Below are 19286 nucleotides of genomic sequence, written 5' to 3' on the forward strand. Positions count from 1 at the left end.
ATTTAATTAATCGATGTAAATAAGAAATAACAAAATTTCAGAAATGAAAAAACTCCACAGAAAACACAACAGCATGCCCTTTGGGCTCTGTAATGCCCATAGCACCTTTCAGAGATTGATGCAATGGCTGTTTGGTGACCAACAAAACCAGTCCTTGTTGCTTTACCTTGACAAAATTATGGTTTTCTCATCCACAGTCCAGCAGCATTTGGAGAGGTTGGAAGTGGTGCTGGGCCGGGTACAACGGGAGAATCTAAAGGCAAAGCTCACCAAATGTGCCTTTTTCCAGCAAGAGGTACGTTACTTGGGGAATGTGATCTCCAGCAAGGGGGTTCCCACAGATCGAAGCCAGGTAGAGGTGTTAGCCAACTGGCAGTCTCCCGCTACAGTTTCAGAGCTGCGGTCACTTCTTGGGTTCGCCAGCTATTATCGCCGCTTTGTGGAGGGTTTTGCTAAGTTGGCAGCCCCTCTACACAAGCTGGTGGCACATCTGGGGGCCACCAAGTCTAAAGCTGCTAACACATATAGCCAACGGCCGACCGTTGACAGAAAAGCCAGTCGAAATGATCAGTCTCCCCATGTTGGTCCAAAAAGTGCTACAGAACACACCAAAAAGACGAGACTAGACGAACATTATACATCTCTATAACAGCAGGCGGCGCTAATCTGTATTATTGCCCAAGAAATGAAAACTGGCAGCTGATTGGACAAACGCGTCACATGGGTTTGTTTCCTCCAGAAATTCAAAGCCAGACTGTCATGGCGGCCGTTCAGAATACGATCTCATATTGTACTAAAATAGTTCACTGAAACATGTTTCTGAAAAAATTTTAAGCGAGAAATAGGCCATGCAGTTGCTGAATCTGTCTTCATTTCAGATCAACAAAGGTCAGTTTAAAAGATTTTCTCTAGTCACCTCTTTCCGCTCGCCACATACAGAAGTACGCCGATGACACAGCCATCATTGGGTGTATCAGGGGTGACAGAGAGGAGGAGTATATATATATATATATATATATATATATATATATATATCTTTATCTGTAGTTTATTGTTGTTTACTGTTTGTTTATTTTTTTGTAAAAATATTTAGCTAAAAGTTTATTGTTATTCTTATACTGTATTTTTTCTATACTGTGTTTTTTTATACCTCTTTATTTAAAGAGTGTTTTGTAAGCTGCTAAAATCTGCTGCTGGAAATTCAATTTCATTGCGGGCGTCATCCCAAAAGGATCAATAAAGAGAAGTCTAAGTCTAAGTCTAAGTCCATTTCCGGGTGAGTCCCAACTGCCCTGCCGGCGACTGAACATGTCAGGTCGGCCAAAATGAACGCTGACAGCCTCCCAGACTGACGACGGCGCGGGACACACCGAACAGACTCAAGTCACTGACCTTGCCAGATAATCTCCTTGGTGTGTCAGCACCTTAAGAGAAGGGCAGAGCGAGCTATCATTGAAAACTGGACAGAGGAGGGCCATAGCAGCTTTGAAGCACTGAAAGCCAGGCTCACAAGTGCCCCGGTGCTTGAATATGCCGACTTCTCTCTTCCCTTCATCTTGGAGATGGACGCAAGTCATGGTGGCCTTGGGGCCGTGTTATTGCAAGAGCAAGATGGTAAGGTTAGGCACATAGCCTACGCTCTACGCACATGGTGAATTAGAGTTCCATGAAACTGGAGTTTGTGGCACTCAAGTGGGCCATGACGGAGAAAGTTTGGGAGTACCTGCTGGGCCATAGGTGTGTGGTCTTTACTGACAACAATCCACTTAGCCACTTGCCATCTGCTAAACTTGGTGCAACTGAGCAACGTTGGGCAGCCAAGCTTCATTTGATTTTGAGGTAAAGTACCGCTCAGCCAGAAGTAACAAGAACGCGGATGCTCTATCCCGTCAGTACCCCGCTGGCCCAGCAAATATGGAAGCTATACTTCCTGGCACAAGGGAGTGCCCTAAACCTTTGCAGCAGGCCCTCCAGGGAACACGGGCTGAAGCAACTCAAACTGCTGTCATAGCCCTGCCTCATCACACAACTTCCGATATCTGTGCCCTCCAGCAGGAAGATCCAGTTATTCAGGAGGTCTTTGTGTTCTGGAGACGTGAGCAGTGTCCCAACTTTGAAGAGCGTCAAAGGGCGTCGCGGCTAGGGTTGGGTACCGAAACCCGGTTCCACTATGGAACCGGTTCCTACACAAGCGGTAGGAATCAGACCAGATTAGAACGCAAATTTTGGTTCTTCATTTTGGTTTCACTTAACGTGTGGACTGAAATATTTTCCCTCTGTCGCTCCGAAACGGACGTAAAATATCACACTTTCTCTGTAGTCTATCGTTAGCTAGCTACCATAAATGTAGGCTACTTTTAAAATGCCATATTTTGCCTCTGGGCTCACCAAAACAGACGTAAAAGCATATTAACCATTCACTTTTCAGTTTTTCAAAAATCGGTTTAGGAATCGGAATCATTTTAAAAGTACCGGTTCGGCATCGGAATCGTAAAAATCCAAACGATACCCAACCCTAGTCCCAGCCTGCATTGGCGTTACTTTGACAGTGGGACAGGTTGGTTGAGAGGAGTGGTGTCCTGTATCACCAGGTGTTTCATCCTGATGGGGCGGAAGTAGTCTTGCAGGTGGTAGTGCCTGCTTCCCTAAAGGAAGAGGTGCTGACTAAGGTCCATCAGGAGCATGGCCATCAGGGCATAGAAAGGACGTTAGAGCTCCTACACCAGCGCTGTTATTGGCCAGGTATGTCTTCAGACGTGTCTTAGTGGTGTCAGGCCTGTGAGAGGTGCCAAGTTGCCAAAGACTCTCTCAGTTGTAGTTTTATGGGGCACTTGTTGGCCTCACGGCCTAATGAGGTTGTAGCCATTGACTACACAGTGTTAGAATCCACCCAGAGTGGGTTAGAAAATGTCCTGGTCATGATTGATGTTTTCAGTAAATACACACTTGCTGTTCCCACCTGTGACCAACGAGCCCCCACTGTGGCTCAAGCTTTGGTGGTAGAGTGGTTCTCTAAGTTTGGTGTCCCTGCCCGCATCCACTCTGATCAGGGCCGCAACTTCGAGAGCTCCCTTATCAAACAGCTTTGTCGCCTTTATGGCATTGAAAAGTCTGGCACCACGCCATACCATCTGGCCGGTAATGGCCAATGCGAACGGTTTAATAGGGAACTCCATAACTTGTTGCACACTCTGCCAGTGTCTCGGAAGAGGGACTGGAGTTCCTGCTTGCCACAGGTCCTTTTCTCTTATAACACTACTCCCCATCAGGCAACTGGCGAGTCTCCGTAGTTTGGGCAGGAGCCCAGACTACCATTCGACTTCCTGTTGGGTAGAGTTCAGGATCCTGTGGGTGGAAACATCCATGAGTGGATTCAGGAGCACCAGACCCACTTGCAGTTGGCCTTCGAAGGTGCTACAGAGAGGTTGCGGGTTGCCGCAGAGCACCGTAAGAATAACCCTGATCGGCGGGTGAGAGCTGTGCCCCTTAAATTAGGCCAGCTAGTGTGACTTTGTGATTTTACTGCACACGGGCGTCATAAGCTCCGTGACCTCTACGGTCCTGTGCAGTACAGAGTCCTCAAAGTGCCCAGAGAGGGAGGGTTAGTGTATACAATTGCACCAGTGGATAAACCGACCAAAGCCAGGCAGGTCAACCGTGCACTGTTGAAGGCTGTGGTTGGAGCACATCTTTCAAGTGGTGCTGCCTCACCTTGTTCACCTCTTGCTGACACGCCTCAGTCAGAAGACGAGTTGTCAGGGGATGATCTGTTGGTTTTGAGGCATGAGGCTCCTCTGGTGGCTGCTCAGTCCGTGTGTGTCGTTCTGCTGCGCTACAGGTGAGGTGGTGTAAGGAAATATCTAAATGACGTGTTCGTTTGATTTTTGAGGAGGAAGGAGAGGCTGGGGTCGAATTGAAAGTTAAGCAAAAGGTTTAATGAACAACACGATGAAAACGACATGACAAAAACAAATTATACACTGCAGCTGACAGCGGACTGAAATGAGATGCCTCCTCTTCAGGAATTACATCAATCAGTCATGCGACATGACAAAACAATTACACTGTAAAACAGCGGTCTGCGAACATGCTTCCCCTTGCGGGGTCACAGTTGCAGCGCTGAGACATTCTCAGGATCACACATATATTCCCTACACCTGGGTGGTTCCTCAAATGAAATCTTCCCCTATTGGTCAGATGTCTCTCAAAAGAAAAGGTGTATGTTCCCAATCAATCCAAACTATATGAATACAAATTCTTTGTTCTAATCATGTCTAGCTCAACAGGGGATGGCTCTCAAAGTTGTTTAAACAATAAGTCTTCTAGAGCTTTTGAATTCATGCTAAATAACAGCCATGACCTAATTAATTCTTTAGAAACTTGAGTAGGTGTGAGCCAGACCAATGCTGATTAGGCTTAATCAGTATTGAAACATTCCTTCACTCAGTCACACAACAGTTTACATTTTTTACCTAAAAGTATATTGTACTAAAACATAAGCATGGTTTTAACTTTTTTATCTTCAACAGTAGCAGCTTTACTGTCTCTGCACTTATTCCACTATTATCAGCTGCTGTCATGTTTACTATGTATTGAACGCTCGTAGACCTCCGGTTGGCGGGCCAGTCTTCCACCCTGCCGTTCAGCGCATTCAAATAGCAGATATCACCGATAGTTGCTGTATGGTTTGCACGCTTTGAGCTGCCTCCTTCGGGTCGATGCAAACGCTGCTTGATTGGTATGTAGGCTAAATGGTGTAGGATTTATTCTTTATTATTTTTTTGTGTTAACTACCATTTTGTATAAACCGGGCTGGTTCAGCTGGAGATCGTCTTCAGCTGCATAGCATTTACCCACTGGCTGCTGTTTTGCCTGGGCTGCTGTTTTGCCTTAAAGTGCATGTTCTGAAAGATTGCTGCCTTCACGGCCACTGGGCAACTACGTCACGGTCATACGGTCAAATGTGTGAGCCACATGTTTTATGTGGGCCAGTGTTTTAAAACGTTTGAATGTAGCGGAGGGGGTTGGCCCTCTACATTATAATTTGGTTGATTAAGTTGTTTCTTGTTCGTTATTTTGTTTAAAATTTAGTTAGAAGTTGCATTTACATTTTGTTTGGTTTTCTTTTCATTAGTGAGTTTAGTTTTCTACCTAAAAATTTGAGTTTGTGTTCTAATTATAATTAATATTGAGTTTTTGGGGGGTTTACTGACAAGTGTTTTCTTTCGAATTTATATTATTTTGCTTTGCACTGCCTTCCTGGAATGACTGGTGATTCTGGCAGTGTATATTGTGTTCTTCCAGTTTGTTCTTTTCATTATAATTTCATGTATTGATTTTCTTTCTGTTGAGAGCCGAAGGTGGTGGTGCTGGTGTCCGGGTGGTGGTAAGCCTCAGCAGCAATTATAATTTCCCCCCCCTTTCCCCTCCACAAGGTATTAATGTGTTTTAAATTGTTTTAAAAATCAAAATCGAAATGCAATTTGTTGTTCCTTTAAAATTGAACCTTGTCTCTGGATAAATTGTATACCTACCTGTGTGTCCTTAATTGTATCAATAACATTGCAGTTAGGAAGTAAGATCATTGCCTGGGTGAAATTCCCAGGGTGGTGTTGTCGGTGTTTTTGGGGCAGGTTCCACCTAGACTACAACCTCCTCTGTTCTGTCCACTCTCATGCCGCCATATTAGCATGCTGACGTTAGCATTTAGCTAAAAGCACTAGCACTAGAGCCCCTAGCATGACTGCAGACTAGTTACTTATTCTTTAACAAACTATAATGAGCATATTGTATCTGCTGTGTAGATAGATAGATAGATAGATAGATAGATAGATAGATAGATAGATAGATAGATAGATAGATAGATAGATAGATAGATAGATAGATATACCAGTACAGGCCAAAAGTTTGGACACACCTTCTCATTCAATGCGTTTCCTTTTTTATTTTCATGACTATTTACATTGTAGATTCTCACTGAAGGCATCAAAACTATGAATGAACACATATGGAATTATGTACTTAACAAAAAAGTGTGAAATAACTGAAAACATGTCTTATATTTTAGATTCCTCAAAGTAGCCACCCTTTGCTTTTTTATTAATAAGAGTATAAATTCCACTAATTAACCCTGACAAAGCACACCTGTGAAGGTAAAACCATTTCAGGTGACTACCTCATGAAGCTCATTGAGAGAACACCAAGGGTTTGCAGCGCTATCAAATGTGTTCATTCATAGTTTTGATGCCTTCAGTGAGAATCTACAATGTAAATAGTCATGAAAATAAAGAAACACATTGAATGAGAAGGTGTGTCCAAACTTTTGGCCTGTACTGTACTATACTGGCTACAGTTCATGAATAATTTCCACCTTTCCACCTCTGTGGATGTAATATAAAAACAACACAATATAACAAGTTGCTTATAGGCCAACTTCTGTAATTAGTCTTTCACTTGTATTTAGGGGTGTAACTATACATCAATCTGGATCAATATATTGATTCAATCCTCAACGATATCGATACATATCGTCATCTTCAAGATGCACCTTTATTTTTAAATTCCCACATTATATTTATTCTTTTTGATAGAATTTATTTTATTTTATTTGTATTTATTTATTTTTTATATATTTAGACCTCAGCTCTTACCTCATTGTCTGTGCCTACATCCAGCATGACAGGCAGGCACTGCTGTGGCGACACACCTCCACAGGCTGTGTAGAGGGCCAGCTTACCCACTGGGATGCCCATGCCACAGCAGCCCAGGTCTCCCAGCCCCAGGATCCTCTCTCCATCCGTCACACACACCGCCTGTCAATCAACATAACTGTCAGCCAGAGACTACAGTAGCCACACCAACCATCTCATCAATATCAATCTGTGTATGATGTGCTACATGTATGATAGGCAGCTTATTAGCATTAAGGCTGCACGATATGAGGACAATATCTAATTGTGATTATTTTGACTGATATTGCAATTGTGATATGATTCACGGTATTGAAGGGAATGATCATTTTTGTATCATTATTCTCATTTTCATTGAAAAAATTATTAAAATTACAAGAAATAAAAACCATTATAATGGGATTTTTGCAAGGATCTGTTCCAGATTTTTTCTTTAGTCTGTAAAATAGGATTTGTAGGATGTGACTTCTCTGCAGCACCATAATACTTAATTCTAAATGTTTAAACACATATTTTGCCTTTAACAAATATTGTCCATGCTACCCAGAAACATGTTTTGTTTCCTCAGTGTAAGCCAGGCCCTCCTAGACACTCCTGGCTTTCCACTCACTAGTCATTTTAACTCATTAAGCAATAAATAAGTCCCTCTGGGTTGATTCCACAGCATGAAACAAATCAATTGTGTAACACTTAATATCACCAGCATAAGTGTTTAATGTGAAATGTTCCTAATGCTCAGGGTTTTTCTCTTTCCACCATCTGTGTGACGCAGATAACTCTGGCACAACATTTTTACAGCCTGGTTCCTCCCACAATCTGACAGGTTTAAAGGGTGTCATTAGTTTTCCCATTTGAATGTTTAAAATCTATAATGACCATACTTAATACCATTAAGAGCCCCCCCAACTATCACTTTTAATTAATTCTACAGCTGCAAAACCTTTTTACAAGCTCAAAATATTAATGACCAGGCTCATCAGTGGATGGTTACCTTGGCTCCCGTTTGCCCTTTCTCTATGGAAATGTTAAAAGTCGGCCATATTAGGTGAGTTAACGATAAGACCACCCTGACAGTGAGCGGCGGCCTGTCAGCAGCGAGGTAAATGCCCAGCTGTTGACAGCTGTGAACAGGTGGCTCAGACTGCAGGTATATTTGACATGCCAGGAATGCCTACTGGTTTCGTCATTCTAAATATGAGTAGATTATGACTTGCACATAGTTGCTTTATACAAAGGATTAGCGGAATATGTCAGTCTTTTGGGAAATTGGCCAATATAGCAGGTCAAAAGAACCAATGCCAAAACCATCCACGGATCCCCAGGGGATCACTGGATTATCTGTATCCATTATTGTTTGAGACAGCCTGGTGTGAGATGACTGGCCTTTCAGTAATGCACACATTGTGTTTTTTTTTTTATCATAATATCAGCCCAATATAGCTTGCAGGTTTAATTTATAGCTGTACAGTCTTTAATGTCCCACCACCTTCAGTTCACAATGTAAGCTCCCTGATAGTTTAAAAAGTATCTTCACTACTTTTACGTCTTCAGTATTGCTGATCATATTCTACAGATAATTTCAAACAAAGCCAAACAATAATGCAAAGCTATTATAGTGTCTGTATGTCATTCAGGATTATATTAAAGTAAGTTCTCGTTTTCTTATTGTTATCACCATAATTGTGGCCACCTATCACTCAACGTAGTTTATCGTGAAAGCAGTTAAAATAGTCTCTTCCTGGAGCGAGTCCATAGAGATAATCTACGTCTTTCCAAATCATTACAACGTGTGTTGTTGCTATGATGTGTTCTATTTCCTACTTTTTTTTCTTGTATATATTCATATTTATATAAATATCTTGATAATATATCGCTTCTAATATATTTTTTGTATGCATTTCAATACATACATTCAGGGCTTGACATTAACTTTTTTGGGTGATTGCTGGGGTGGGCCAGTCATCATGGTCCGTCTGTGGGCTGCGCGCTGGATCACAGCTGTGCTCCTGTGTCGGGCAGTGGCACAGTAACACAGTAGGCTTCTCCAGCACAGGGTTACAATAATATGTTTATCTAATACAATTATCCATGTTAACAAGGACATTTTCAGTGCTGTTTTCTCAACATTCGGCTGCTTTGTGAGAGACATGCAGGTGTTTTCGTGTGGTGCGTACCTACTCACCCCAGGAAGTGGCGGTACGCAATAAGAAAGTAAGGGTACTCAAGTGGACAAAAATCAGAAGTGCCGGCACTGCTGTTGTTTCTCAATTTGTGTAAACTGCATTGTCATATAGAACAATATTGTATGCTAAAGTCACTTTTCCATTATTAATGTGACTATTATTGCCACTGTTCATCGCATCCCCAACCGGCACCGTCAGACACCGCCTACCAAGAGCCTGGGTCTGTCCGAGGTTTCTTCCCAAGAAGGACTTTTCCTCGCCACTGTCGCACTGCTTGCTCTTGAGGGAATTACTGTAATTGTTGGGGCTTTGTAAATTATAGAGTGTGGTCTAGACCTACTCTATCTGTAAAGTGTCTTGAGATAACTCGTGTTATGATTTGATACTATAAATAAAATTGAATTAAATTGAATATACATTAAATGATAAGGCAGGTCATATTCTATATTTTTATTTTTGAATTGTCAGCTAATTCCAATAAAAGACAAATAAAAAAGGCACAGATGGATTATTTCTGTATCCTCATTACTCATTTTGTGTTGGCCACTGACCCAATCAACCAAACATTCAGGTTCCAGTTCACATTTTTGCAAACATTATTATGTTCTGTTTTATTGATGCAGTCATACAGAACAATACTTAGTTTCCATGGGTTTTGTGATGTGGTCGTGCAGGAACAACATAAATACATTAAATACAGATAAGGTGTGTAAGACTTCACACCATGCACTGTTTGAGTGATATAATTTACCCTGACGTCCTTTTCTGGCCAGTTCTGGAGAATTGTAGAGATGTGGCCTCGGTCATGAATAGTGATGAACAGCCCCCTAGAACATAGAAAAACAAAAGGAAGAACGTAAGTTGGCAAAAGGAAGAGAGACGAGAAAGAGACCACACATTTTGCATCTTCAAAAGGCATCACAGACCGCCCTGGTCAATTATCCCCAAGTTGTATGTCATAGCCCACTCTAATTAGGCAAAATATCACTAAAATCTTGGCATTAACAATATCAAAACAAGAACTCAAACTCGTACTTAAAAAAAAATTCTTATCTAAGATTTGAGGGGAAAACAGCTTCAAGCTGTACTGCAGAGATGGTTTGAAGTTAAGCTTCCATTTCTTTTCTGCTTTTGTTCCTTCTGAACCAAGACTTTATTGAAATCTGATGGCACCTGGGACTTTAATGTTGAGTCCAGAGACTCTGCAGAGAGTTTGCTTTAGACCCTTGAGGCTCCCCAAATATTCATCCATCTAAGTATCTCCCCCCTCCTTCTAACCCTTACTCTTTCCACCAACGTCCTTCCCTCCGGTACAATTTCAGGATAAAGAGATCATCTCTATGCATGGGGTCCAGCTGTAGCATCTTTCCTACCCAACACACCCATCTGGTTATAGTATGGGGAGGGGGGGGCAACACTTCCTCCATGTGCCAGTGGCAGTAACATCAATACTATTTGTAAGAGTCTGCTCATGAAGCAAAAACCCGGTCAGGTCAATGCTCATGGAATAACACGGTGGATAAATGTCAAACGCAAACAGTATGACACATTGTTAAAAGTACAAATAAAATATAGCCAGATGAAGATAAAGACATTAAAGTGTCACATAAAAATGCTTTGATAAGTCTGAGGAAGGGTCGACTGTCGGCATAGGTTTCCACTTAACACCAGTAACAATGGTTAAAAAAAAGAAGTCTACAGCCATGTTGGCAGCTCTGTGAGCGGTGTTATGGACTAAATGGTAACATCTGCATGTTAACAGTGACAACATACTGATATTTAGCAGGTAATGTTAACCATGTTTACTATCTCACATTAGTTTAGCTTACTAGCATGCTATCATTTACTAATTAACTAGCACTAAATACTAAGGACAGCTGATGGCAATGTCAGTCGTTTTTCAGATTTTTTGGTCAAGAACCAAGTGTTGGACAAATTACAATTTTGACCTGATGATGCGCTACAAGAAAAGTTGAGGGATCACCAAAAGTCATCTTGAGGACTAAATTGTCAATCGAATAATTAAAAAAAGAATCATGAAAATAATTATTGGTTGCAGCCCTACATTTGACAAAAAGCAGAAAAAAATTGGAGTGGAATGGGTTGAAGTGATAGAAGAGCTTGACTGACCCAGAAGAAGACACTGAGAGGAACATGGTCCTTCCTATGCAAAGAGCGCTGCAGGTCACATAAAGGCCACGAAGCCACAGACATCTGGCATTTGAAACACCTTTCAACTTCTCTGGCAATACAATGACACACATCTGCATACAGCTACATACATCTGTGCACGGAAATGTATAAGTGCTGCTTGCAATGCACAGAGGGTAGATCATTTAAAGAGTTTAAAAAATGTATGCACAGCTGTAATGGACTGTGGGGAGCTGCACACATTTTGTCTTTAAACACTGGATATGGTGTGTGTGAGAGAGGAGGAAGAGGGGAGAAAGTGCAGCCTCAGCCTGCTGTGTGTGTTTACCTTAAGCCAAGAGGACATGAGCCACAGCCGGCAACAGGAATATAAGGCATTTGGGGAGAAAGAGCGGCATTAGGGCTGAAAGGTGGACCCACAATATGAATGTTGGAAAACAACTTCCTGAGATGGATCAAAGCAGACAGGCAGTAATGCCTAATCTCTGTCAACATGAAGGTTAGCAAAAACATTTCAGGTTCAGTTTGCTGTTATTCCTCTTCTCCTCCAACCTCATTTTCTGCCATTCTGTGTTTGCGGAGGAGCTGACCGCCTCATGACCCTTGACCCTGACAAGTACAATGAAGTAGAGCTACAGGAGTGCCTGTTATGCATTTTAACAGTTAGATACGGTACACAAACTTATGCACATAAATTTGTATGATATCCTACAAAAATAGGTTGACTGCCGGCTGGTCACGTGACGACCCGTCATGCAACAGTTAAGTTTAGCAGTCTTTACAGTTCAATTCAGACAAGAAAAGGTTACTGGGAGCTGGGTACAGTGCACAGCAAGGTGACAGTCCTTTACAGTTAAGTTTAGCCAACAAGACCATCAGGCAGCGACGACAGATAAGTTTAGAAAAAAGATCATGGTTTGGATTAAAACACTGGTCCCCTTAAGTAGTAAGCCCGGGACACAAACACGCGTTTCCTGGGTGAAAGTCTTGTGGTTTTTCTGACCATCCACCTCCCATTTTGCACTCTTATACAGCAGCAGCCAATGTGGTGCATATAGCAATAAATAAGTGGAATACACACAGATAACAGTGCATTACTTTTTCATAGCGATATGTATGAATTGTTCATGAGAACAGCCTGAAAACACACACACACACACACACACACACACACACACACACACACACACACACACACACACACACACACACACACACACACACACACACACACACACACACACACACACACACACACACACAGACACACACACACCAACTCCTCTAAGAAATTCCATAACATATCTACAGTACCCAGAGCAGCAAAGAGCTAATCTACAGTATCTCATGATGTCAGGAGTCATGCTGTTTTAAATCCATCATCACTGTCTATGAAGATAATGATGATCTTTTTCAGAGCAAGAATTTTACAATGGTGAAAAAATGACTTACCGGATCTTTGACAGTATACAGCAGCTGTCTTGGGGATGTGTATGATATATGAAAGATTTTCTGTCCACTATCCACAGAGTGGCTAGACTCTATGTGTGTGTGTGTGTGTGTGTGTGTGTGGTAGACCGAGGGGGAGGCTAATAAAAGACCAGGGGGGGAAAGAAAAAGATGTGTTCTACATATTTTGGTGTGAGAACATTGTTGAGAAATGAAGTCATGTTGGCCTGTCTAAATTTCTTCAAGGGGTTACTGCTAGTTTAGAGTTAGGATTTAGGTTGAGGTCTAAAGGAAAATTCCGCCCTCTGATACTTTTACGGTTGTTAAGTATCAGAGGGCACAAAACCAAAACACGTCCTGCATCATGTTCAGCCTGATCTCACAGAAAAACGTGAAACGACCACGACCTTTTAACACCGCATTACGTGCTGTTGGTGCGTAATGTGTGAAAATTATGTGCCGGCATGATAGCAAGTTCACATATTGAGACAAGTTTTACAGCTGATTGAGTTAGCTGTAACAACTTTAATTATATGTTTTTATTCAAATAGAAATTTCGATTTTTTCAAAAGAGTTGAACTACTCCATGTAGCCCCAAACAACGAATACTGGGATACAAGTAAGGCAAGGTGAGGCAGCTTTATTTGTATAGCACATTTCAGCAACAGGGCAATTCAAAGTGCTTTACATAAAACATTAAAGAGAGTTAAAAACGATTAAAAAGTTAAAAACAAATGAAGTACGAGAATAGAAGTTACAGTGCAGTATAAGAAATTTAACATTAAAGAGCAGTTAAAAATAATAAAAAGCAGATAAAATATGAGATTTTAGGCTGCTAGTATGGGTTGGGTACCCCTGTTTGGGAATGCTATATATATTTCCCCTCATACTGATGCTTCTACAGTTGACATTTGTGTGTCTTTGTGTGTGTGCATGTGTGTAAGACTGCTGCGCCTGACATAACCACAAAGAATAGCAGTGGCCTTATTTTCTAGATGAGAGGACGGCCACAAAGCATTGAGCTGCCATGTCTGGTTCCTCCTGTAGGAGAGTGTGGAGGGTAAAGAAAACAACGGGATGGCCTGAAACAGCACTGCCGCTGACCTGCAGTCCAACACAAAACACACCCCAGGGACTGTGGAAAGGCTGCGGGGGCCAGCAGGAGGAAAAGCTGCTTTCCACACCAAGACCCCAAAACACAATCTGAGCCCCGTGAGGAAGCTGGCCTCCGATCGTTGACCCGTGTCCACACAAAACACCAGCAGCACCATTCTTCAACCCCACCGCATAACCTTAATCCTCCTACTCCACTGTGCTGGACGCCATCAGTTAGCAAGCCACATGGTTCAACTGACACAGTGGACACAAATCACTGAGAAAAGACTGTGAAATAGTGTTAAAGGTCAGAGTCATGCTATGAGATGTCTACAACTAATCAACCTCCAAATATGCCACGACAGGCATGTTTTTATGGTTGGTGTCCCCTGAGAAAGATTATTAATTAATTTCATGAATTTGTTTGAAAAGGCCTAATTGGAGCTGAATGGAGCCAACTCTGGAGTGTGACTCTGCCCATGCAGAGGGAAGAGGTAAATGTCAACTAAGATTTTGTAAAAGCATCTGAAATGTCACTTTGACAGAGAGCAGTTGTAGTAATGAAGTATCCTTCACGGTCAAGAAAAAAAATCTAATGATTCAAAGGGTATTAGCAGATTTTGTCACCTTACCCAATACATGAAGGGCACCAAAATCATCTCTGTGCCAGGGTTTTAAGTTTTGGAAAAAAAGCAATATCAACGTGTCACAGGTTATGGCCATAAGGGGCTTTTATTGTGTGTTTAGGTCGTAGCTTTGGAACCTACGCACATAGATGCTTTCCAATGGCTGCATATTATAATAAATCAAATTACAGTGTTGGGTTCACATTCCACAAAACAATTGGATTGTATACAATCTGAAATTGTATAGGAATCGTCCAACATTAAAGTTACAATCTCAAAGATCTCAGTTTCATTCTCTTGGCGGCACCTATGATGATAAACGGTCATTTCAGGTGTCGTTTTTGAAGTTACATATTCTGTAGTCATCGCTCTTTTCTTTGTTTGTTTGGCCATGGTAATGGGAATGTCACCCCAGACACCCAGTTAAAGGTGCTGTAGGTAGGACTGTGAAGATCCAGGACTTAGCCAAAAAATATGAACATCGACAACTTCTCAGTCCCTCCCCCCTTTCCGCTAAAGCCCAAAAAGGTCTCCTAAGCCCTTCCCCCCACAAGGGAGAATGAATGCGTGTGCATGAGCAGTGATTGACACGCAGTTAGACACCCCGGCCCTGATTGGTGCATCTGAACAGGGAGCGGTGGATTTTTTCAAATCACACTACAGGCTGTAGGTGGAGCCAGAGGAGCCAGATTTTTTAGTGACCTGCTTCATGTAGTTCTACTGGAACATAGGGTCAGTTTAGGAAATATGACAGAAAGGTAGTTTTATAAAGCTTACCTACTGCATCTTTAAATACTCTTACAGCAAATGCAAGAGCTTTCATTAGTGGGCCATACTGTAGGCTCACTCACCATTGTGTTACTTCATTCTGCGATAGTGACTTAACAGACATTTATTTAAATGAAAATCTTCAAGATATTTAAAATCTTTAAAATGACATGTTCATCTGCACTGGAAGGAAATAGCATTGAGACATAAAGTTTATCCATCTCTGTGCATCTTGCAGCCTGCTGGAGCTGCCATTCACCCCCCAACTTAAACGGTTAGACTAATTACGTTCTCATTTACCAAGAGCTGTTTGACTTCATTGACACACTGTATCTGAACGGTATGCAACAACAAAGGTTCCACAAGCCTTGTGAAGCTGCGTGCCTCTCAGATAGGAGTACGACAGTAACTGTACACCAATAGTTTCTCAAACAGAGAGATAGTGAGACACATTTAGCTCTCTGAGTGATGTAATCCCATGTCCCTCTCACAGATTGCAGCAGTGCTACACACACACTCAATTAGCAATGTAGCATACCATGGTCCTCAACAGAAGGTTTTGTGCATGCAGGAAATAAGCTTGTTCCGCAAACATAAACTGAAAAATCAAACTGTAACTTCTAGCACAGGATGAAACTTATGCAATAAAAGCAGAGCAATATCCAAGATACAGTCTGCCTGCTAGAAAAAGAAACACATCCATACAGTGGGAGAAGTCCCTTGTGGAGATCCATGGCTTTTCAAAACAGGTTCAAGGAGGAGCATCACTCCAAAATTAACACACTGGATCCTTCTGCCAGGCCAGCTGCCAGGATGTTTGAGATATCAATTTAATAAAGCTGGGAAGTTCAACAGGCTGTCAGAGAAACAAAAACGTGCAGTTGCCAATAACAAGAGATTAACATTTAGAATTTCATTAGATCAATCGACTCGCCACTTGGTCACAAACAAGGATGAGGAGTTAAAAAGACAAAAATAAACCACAGATATTAATGCGTGTTAAAAGATAGAGATATTGTTCATTTGGATAAACAGTAGTCATGTTTCAATCATGATCAGTCCAGGACTGCAATCTGATAAACTAGATCTAGAATCAGACAAAGTCTTATGAATATATTGTGCCAATCTTGTGATATGGGGAGTCTGATCCGACCGACTTATTAAAAGAAATTGATCGATGAGACTCTACCTGCTCTACTCTACTTTTTTTTTTTTTTTTTTACCCCCATCTAGCAAAGCAATCCACACTGCAAACCTTCGGCTCGCCCTTATCCCAATGTCCCTGAATGAAAGAACGTACACAAGGCGATTGCACGTGTTACACCACTCAGACTGCGACGGCATTAAAAATGTAGAAAAACGTTCATTTTTATTAGTTCACCGGACAAGACCAGGCAAGATAGACAAGCTGTCGGCATAGCCGCACCAGGAACACACCCCTTCTGTGACTTTCTTCACATCTTGTCATTATGAATCCTCTAAACTCAATCTGCCCCCTTGTGGTGAAAGTGATTCATGCGACACAAAGGTACATCCACAAAGCCATACAAACAGCATGTTGACCACTTATTGTAAAGCATCCATGCAAAGGGAATTTGGCAAGTACCAAGACAAAAAAAAATCCTCTCTTTTTCCCATGGGTGCTACACACTGCCAGGTCTCCTATTCAGTAATGCGACACAGCGAAATAGAAGTTACCTGGCTGTAACTCCAGTTATGCGTTTTATACAGTTTATGGTTGTAACCTTCAGTTGCTCTATTTTACAAAGTAAATGAAAGACTGTAAGGACAGTTACTGTAGGAAATACAATTAAGGACATGTCAATACATCTGTCTAGTGTTACAGGGCTTCTATCAGTGTGTGGAATCTGGAACCATAGCTACTTCTTTCTTTTCAGCAAAGGGCCGCAGGTCGGAATTGAACCCCAGCCACTGCAGGACTCAGACTCAACCAGGTGAGCTACTGAGGCATCAGTATATCATCACGTAACATTTCTAGTAGTGAGAAATTTCTTCCACAGGGAAGTGTAGTAGCACAGGAAAACTAATCACTATATTATTCTGCAAATCAATTCTGTGCCATTAATTTCTCAGTGAAGTGTATCAAACTGAACGGCAGAATGGACTTATTACTTTTGTAAAGTAATACATTACACTGCAAAATAATAAATGAATTTGTTCATTATATTACCCAACAGATGTTTCTTGCTGTCAAATAGCTGGTGTCAGGCAACTCCCGTGAGGCAGGCAGGGGATCAAGACCATGACCAATGTCCCACACAAGGGCAGAGGGAAAGCCTCCCTGAACCTGCCTGGAGATGAGGGATTGGAAAGGGCAAACCAGCTAAACAGCTTTTTTTGTCGCTTTGAGAGTGGCAGCGATGCTGGGGCTGGCATTGTGCTGCCCCCTCCACCCTCTGCGTCTGTCCTAAACATCAGTCAATCAGATGTCTTTCACCTTTTTAGCCACTGTAATCCACGGAAAAGCTGCGGCCCTGACAAAATTTGTGGTAATATCCTTAAGCACTGTGCAGAACAGTTAGCCCCTGTGTTCACCGATATTTTTAACTCCTCTCTTAACCTCTGTAAAGTCCCTAACCTGTGGAAATCATCTACAATTGCACCTGTGCCAAAACTGCCAAGACCCACAGAGTCCAATGACTTCCGACCAATAGCACTGACATCTCTGGTCATGAAGTGCCTGGACCGTCTGGTAAAGAGGTACATTGTATCCCAAACCCACCATCTTATGGACCCCCTGCAATCTGTTTATCAAGCCTCCAGGGGGGTGGATGATGCTATTCTGACATTAATGCACCTTTTGCACACCAAACCAAAGACTCATGCCAAGATTTTATTTGTGGACTTTTCATCTGCTTTTAACACTACGCAACCTAAGATTCTTGCAGACATTTTAGCCAGTGAATTTTATATTGATACAGGTATTATTAATTGGATCATGGACTTTCTTACCAGTAGAGTCCAGCGGGTCAGAGTGGGCTCATCTCTGTCTGATTCGATGACAACATCTACAGGCTCCCCACAAGGATGTGTTCTATCTCCTTTACTATTTATTCTATACACAAATTCATGCACTAGCACTTTACAAAACAGGCACTATTAAATATGCTATGTATATGATACAGCTCTAGTGAGTCTGCTACAGGATGGGGAGGTAGATCATGGGCCAGTTTTAGACTCCTTTTTAGAATGGTGCAATAAGTCACATTTAATTTTAAATACCAATAAGACCAAAGAAATGTCCATAGATTTTAGAAAGTCACAGCAATCCACCGACACTTTTGTCAATGGTGGTGCCATTCAGGTTGTTACAAACTACAAATACCTTAGCATTGTACTGGACAACAAGCTTAAATGGGACTCTTGGACTGATCTTTTGCAGACTAAGACACAGCAAAGAATGTACTTTTTAAAGAAACTGCTTGTTTTTAATGTCAATAACAAAATGCTCCAAATGTTTTATACTGCTTTTATTGAAAGTGTTTTAACTTGCTGTATTATCTGCTGGTTCGGAAATGCCACTGAGTCTCAGAAAAAGACAATCAGAAAAACAGTCTTAACTGCCAGCAAGTTACTTGGGGTAACACTACCGAGCATTGAACACATTTACAAAGACAGACTAAACTGGCGAGAAAGGCCAATAACATTGTATGTGACCACACACACCCCCTGGCATCACATTTTAAAATACTGCCATCTATGCGTCGTTTCTGCCTACCCCTTCTGACCAAGAACAGATACAAATTTTCTTTCGTACCACAAGCCATAAAAGCCTTAAATCAGTCAGAATAAGCTAGTCGTCCAGCTGGTCTGACCATACCCAAGGGTGTATCGTGTATTGTAGTGTGTGATGTATATTCTTCATGTTTTGTTTGTCGGTGTCTGTCTGATATAATAATTATTTGTTTGTATCATATGTCTGATGTCTTGTTACAAAGTGCCTTGCGATTGTGCCGCAAACCCAACTGCCCCACGGGGACAATAAAGTTATCTACTACTACTACTAGCTGCAGTGTATCAAGCAACTTTTTCTGAGTGGCTCATAATGTAACTTCCTACTTTCTACCAAACTGTAGTTTGCTAACTGCTTCCAATGAGGGAAAACTTGTAGCTTCAACACCTGCAGTTTCAAAGTAGCTCCCCCGACACTCGGCATATGCAGACTACTTAATACCATGCAGAACAATCATCAACACTTTTATTACTCCTCGGTTTCTCAGCAGCCGGAGCAGGGACAAACAGAAACACGAAGGGATTTGAGACTCCAGCTTGTATCTGGCCACAGTTGACTCTTGGTAACTATG

The 19286-nt window shown here is 41.8% G+C and overlaps 1 protein-coding gene across 5 annotated transcripts in view; it reads right to left on the reverse strand.

Annotated features, from left to right (window-relative positions):
- me1 (malic enzyme 1, NADP(+)-dependent, cytosolic) overlaps positions 1-19286 on the reverse strand; it is a 178390-nt gene that overhangs the window by 62202 nt on the left and 96902 nt on the right. For all 5 annotated transcript variants that reach the window (XM_039805555.1, XM_039805556.1, XM_039805560.1 and 2 more), the window contains 2 exons: positions 9624-9699; positions 6651-6812 (listed from right to left, as the gene is read on the reverse strand). In XM_039805555.1, the coding sequence (XP_039661489.1) occupies positions 6651-6812; positions 9624-9699 (238 nt within the window). The remainder of the gene's footprint in view (positions 1-6650; positions 6813-9623; positions 9700-19286) is intronic.

This window comes from Perca fluviatilis, chromosome 7 (assembly GCF_010015445.1).
Source record: "Perca fluviatilis chromosome 7, GENO_Pfluv_1.0, whole genome shotgun sequence".
NCBI lineage: Eukaryota > Metazoa > Chordata > Actinopteri > Perciformes > Percidae > Perca > Perca fluviatilis.